This window comes from Suricata suricatta, chromosome 17 (assembly GCF_006229205.1).
Source record: "Suricata suricatta isolate VVHF042 chromosome 17, meerkat_22Aug2017_6uvM2_HiC, whole genome shotgun sequence".
Classification (NCBI taxonomy): domain Eukaryota; kingdom Metazoa; phylum Chordata; class Mammalia; order Carnivora; family Herpestidae; genus Suricata; species Suricata suricatta.
In genome coordinates this window covers 21,131,249-21,136,054 of record NC_043716.1, presented here as the reverse complement: position 1 = coordinate 21,136,054, position 4,806 = coordinate 21,131,249, and the positions used below count along the sequence as shown (strand labels likewise).

At 58.4% G+C, this 4,806-nt stretch overlaps 1 protein-coding gene across 1 annotated transcript in view; it reads left to right on the top strand.

Moving 5' to 3' along the window:
• TMEM132E (transmembrane protein 132E) overlaps positions 1-1,740 on the top strand; it is a 55,200-nt gene extending 53,460 nt beyond the window's left edge. The window contains exon 10 of the mRNA XM_029929235.1: positions 1-1,740. This exon is cut by the window's left edge and continues 35 nt beyond it. Within this exon, the coding sequence (XP_029785095.1) occupies positions 1-665 (665 nt within the window). The 3' untranslated portion in view covers positions 666-1,740.
• The last annotated feature ends 3,066 nt before the right edge of the window (positions 1,741-4,806 follow it).

Here is a 4,806-nt window from a genome sequence, read left to right as displayed (position 1 = left end):
GCCCCGGCCCCGGCACCGCCAGCCCCACCGTGCCGCCCACAGAAGACTTCCTGCCGCTGCCCACCGGCTTCCTGCAGATGCCGCGCGGGCTCACGGACCTGGAGATCGGCATGTACGCACTGCTGGGCGTCTTCTGCCTAGCCATCCTGGTCTTCCTCATCAACTGCATCGTCTTCGTGCTGCGCTACCGCCACAAGCGCATCCCGCCCGAGGGCCAGACCAGCATGGACCACTCGCACCACTGGGTGTTCCTAGGCAACGGGCAGCCGCTGCGTGTGCAGGCAGAGCTGTCGCCGCCTGCAGGCAACCCGCTGGAGACGGTGCCTGCCTGCTGCCACGGCGACCACCACAGCAGCGGCAGTTCACAGACCAGCGTGCAGAGCCAGGTGCACGGGCGCGGCGACGGCTCCTCGGGGGGCTCGGCCCGGGACCAGGCCGAGGACCCCGCCAGCTCGCCCACCTCCAAGCGCAAGCGGGTCAAGTTTACCACCTTCACCACGCTGCCCACGGAGGAGCTAGCCTATGACTCGGTGCCCGCCGGCGAAGAGGACGACGAGGACGAAGAGGACCTGGGTTGGGGCTGCCCAGATGTGCCAGGCACTGCACGGCCCACCGCGCCCCCGGACCTGCACAATTACATGCGCAGAATCAAAGAGATTGCGTAGAGGCGCGGTCCCCCCAGGGGGTGGGCTCTGTGCGCGCCGTGGCTGGGACCCCTGCTCACACTGACGCAGGCCGGCTGAAGCGGATTTCGTACTCCCTGCCCCTGCAGCTTTGCTCTGTGCCAGGCGGCCGCCTGCCTCAGCTGGTCCTCCCCGCTGCCTCCCACCATACCCAATTCTGCCACCCAAGGCAGAGGGCTCCTCCCTCAGGAGCTTGCTAGGAGGAAAGCGATGGGAGCCCTTGTTCGACTCTTTCCAAACCTCCTCCAATCTTAGACAACCCCCTGCCCCAAAAGTGAGGCATGGAGGCCAAGCCTGGGGTGAGGTGGGCCCACACTGTGCCCCGCCTCTGCCCCCCACCTCCCCTGTCTTCCCCCTCTGGGGGGAGGGTGGGGGTGTCTTGTGTCACAAGCTGCACAAAGACTTTTCTCAAACCAATATTCAGGGATTTCTGTCCTGCAGGGTGGGGAGAGGGCGGCCACCTGCCCTGCTGAGGATCTTGCTGTGGACTAAACGTTTGGAGGATGGGGGAGACACTTGTAGCATCTGCTGGCTTCCAGGTGCCCCCCTCCCCAGCCCCTTCCCAGGACCTGGGAGCTGACCCTACAGAGGGGTCTGGGACCAAGCCAGGCACCTTCCTGAGATCTCAGGACTCCCTCTTCTGTCCCCACCTGCTGTGGGCTGGGGCCACAAGGGGGAGGAGCCCTGGGCCCCACCCTGAGCAAGCCACACCCCAGCATTGTAGTCTGGGGAGGCCCCAGGAGGCCCAGTCCCCCTGCAAGGTCAACCCTACGCCTTAGCCGCCCCTCTCGCTCTGCTGACCACTCCTTCCTCTCTGCAGGGGCCAGCCACTCATTCTCCCAGGAAACGGAATTGGTGGGAGGGGAGAAGGCACCAGGGAATTCTGTGAAGGACCTTGGGATGGGCAAAGGCATCGGGGAGCCTGGCGTCTCCTTTACCCCTCCCAGCCCACAGCCACTTCTCTCTGGGGTTCTACCCACCACTGTGTCAGATTTTCTTAAATAAATAGGGGTGACCAGACTGGGGCGGGGCAGCAGCTCCCGGAGAACCGAAGGTGCATGGTGGCTGGCTCTGCATCTGGTCTTTGTGCATGTGTGCGCACGTACACACACACATGCACCCTGTGGACACTCTCAATGACATGAGATCAACACATGGCTGAATCCGGCTACCCCTTCTTCCAATGTCCACACCCCTTTGGACCCTCTTGTGCCAAGGGGGTGCCCACCCAGGGGGGGAGGGTGAAGGATTCTCTGACCCAGAAATGTGCCTCTACAAAGAGGTAGCTCCTCGAGGAGGTGCCATGGTTGGCTCAGGAGGGTGGGGCAAGCCTCAGGGCCTCTGGAGGAAAGGCTTGGGGGCTGAGGGGGCACAGAAGAATAAGGAGACTGGCAAGAAGGGGCTGGTGTGCCCACCTGAGCTTGTTCTGGATTCCCTCTCCACCTGTAGTCCACCTCCCAGAGATGATCCCTCCCCATCACAGTCACTGTCTCCACCTCGCAGGGAGTCCTCTCTTCTGCATGGATTGATGAGGAAAGCCTGGGAGGTCTCCTTGTTCAAGGTATAGGCAGGAGAGAGCAAAAGCTGTTGGCTGGGCACATGGCCTCTGACGGTCCTGGGACACTGCTCCCCAAGAACTAGCAGCAGCCCCCATGGGGAGGGACACAGGGGTCCTGGCCCCAGCAAAACTCCAGCCAAGGCTGCCTGACCAGCCAGCAGTGCCTGCCCTGGACAGGTGACTACAGCCACCAACATCTGTTTCAGAAGGGACGAGGGAGAAGGCCTGGACCTCCGTCCTGGCTCAGAACCAGAGCTGCATAGGCAACTGCACCCAACATGCTGTTGCCCACCATGGAAGGAAGCCTGCTTTCCACAGTCCTCTGCTCTACAGATCATGGTGGCCCTGGACTTGCTGTGAGGACTAAATGAGGTCATGTATGCCCTGAAGGAGACTAAGCTCCTAGCACAGACCCTGCTCGTAGAGGTTCCCAGCAAATAGGGTTTCTCAGGCCTTAATGTTCAGGACCCATTTGTTTATGCAACACACTAAGCTCCTACTATGCACTGGGCCCTCCCCCAGAGAGCACGGGGCATGTCCCCAAGGAGCCCCAGCCCTTCTGGGAAGATGGACATGTCAACTGACCACAGTTATCTGGAATGACTGGATGCTGTGTACGAGAGCTTTACCCTGGGCTGTGGGACACAGAGGGAGGGAGGAGAACTCAAACTGACTTGCTGAGGATGGGGCCAAGGGCAGTCCAGGAAGGGAAGATAGTGGGTATAAAGGCCCAGAGGCTGCATAACCAACACCCTGCACTTTCTTTTGCTGCCACATCTTTGCGCACGATTTCTCTGTTTCTCTATGCACATATTTCTGGAATATGAGTCCCAGGTGGTAGGGGGAACACAGCAAACATATGCAAAGCTGTGGAGGCCAGAGGCAGCGCAGTGGGCTCAGCATGGATCAGGGAGTCGGGCTCAGACCTGAGGTTCAGATGGTTTTTCTCCGACTGGGTGACAGAAGGAAGACTGCAGGCAAGGGAACCAGTTAGGAGGATGACGCGGCAAGACAGGTGAGGGGCAGGGCCGTGGGAACAGAGCTGGGTGCACACAAGAGCGCTCAGCTGCCGAATTGCCAACTGTGTTGTCCTACATGGGGAGGAGACACGAGCCACTGCTTGCCACAGACACCCCCTTCCCTAATGAACCTCAGAGATCAGGCCACCCCAGAAGACGAGGTGGAAGCTATCATCATGATGTCTGTCAGCACCCATGTTTCCACAGACAGGGAAACAAGGACCCAGAGAAGGGGAGCAGTTGGCCAAAGTCACACAGCAAACCTAATAACGGAGCCGGAGTCCTGCCTCCCGCCCTGTCCTGTAATTTGTGTCCCTTCCTGTTCACTCCTCACCCACTGTCCAAATGCGAGAACTGAGAAGCAATTGCTAGAAATGGCAAGCCCTGACCCTCGTGCAGTTCAAGAGAGAGCGGGCTTGGAGGGAACGAGGCAGGACATTAAGTTAACAGCCCCTCTGGAATGGCCCTGGCACTGAACTCCTCTTTAAAAATTTGTCTTCAACCCCGAAAACGAATCGAGGGACCTTGTAAAGAATAGTTATTGACAGAGAGCTGCTCAGGGAGCACCGGGACACGGGGCCCATGAATCAGCTTGCTCGCGAAATGAGATTTCCCAGACAGCCAGGCCTGGCAAAGGCAGAGACAGAGGTACAGAGAAAGCGCTTCGAGCCTGTCCCCACCCTGGTGCCCAGCTCCCTGCTGACCCCACACTGCTACCTCCCCACCCACACCACCCCTGCCTGCACCTCCGTGCCTGTCTTCAACAAGTACTGACAGGCACCTACTATGGGCCAGGCACTATGCTCACTGAGAGGAGGCTCCAGGAGAAAACAGAGAGGCAGGGGAGCCCAGCTGGGAAGGCTAAAAATACAAGAAATGGGCCAGAGAAAGGAAACCTTCAACTGAAGGGATGAGTCTTCCTAATACAGGTTGGCAAGGACTCCTGGGTCTGACTGTGCATTTGCTGTGTGACCTTCAGCCAGTGGATCACCAGCTCTGGGCCCTCATTTCCTCATCTGTACAAACACCGAAATCACTACTACTAGGCCATGTCCACGGATCTCCCTCACAAGGCCCCAACTGTTTCAACACCTGTATCACTAACTCTTAAGAGTCTAGAGAGGTAGGAATTACTTCTCCCATTTCCAAGAGATAGTAACACAGAGAGGGCAGGTAACTTGCTCAGAAGTGACCTGGCGGGCAGCTACAAATCTATCCTCTTTCTGCTACATCCTTAAGCAACATTAGCAGTTGAAGGGAAATAAGACTGCAGAGATTTGGAGGAGGGTTGGGAGGGGGTCTCTAAAGACTGACGAGCTATGAAGGGGGCAGCCTGTAGGACCACCATTTAAGGCCTAGATAGATCAGGGACAGTGTCTGGGGACAGATGGAACGTTGTGAACACTATGGCCTCTCTGCCATTGTTAGAGGGACAGCCCTCCCCTACGGAGAGAATGCTATGCCTTCCCTCATGGCACATAACCGATGAACAGCAGAGTCCAGATTCAAACCCAGATTCCACCGTTCCAGGTTCCACCTCTTTCTG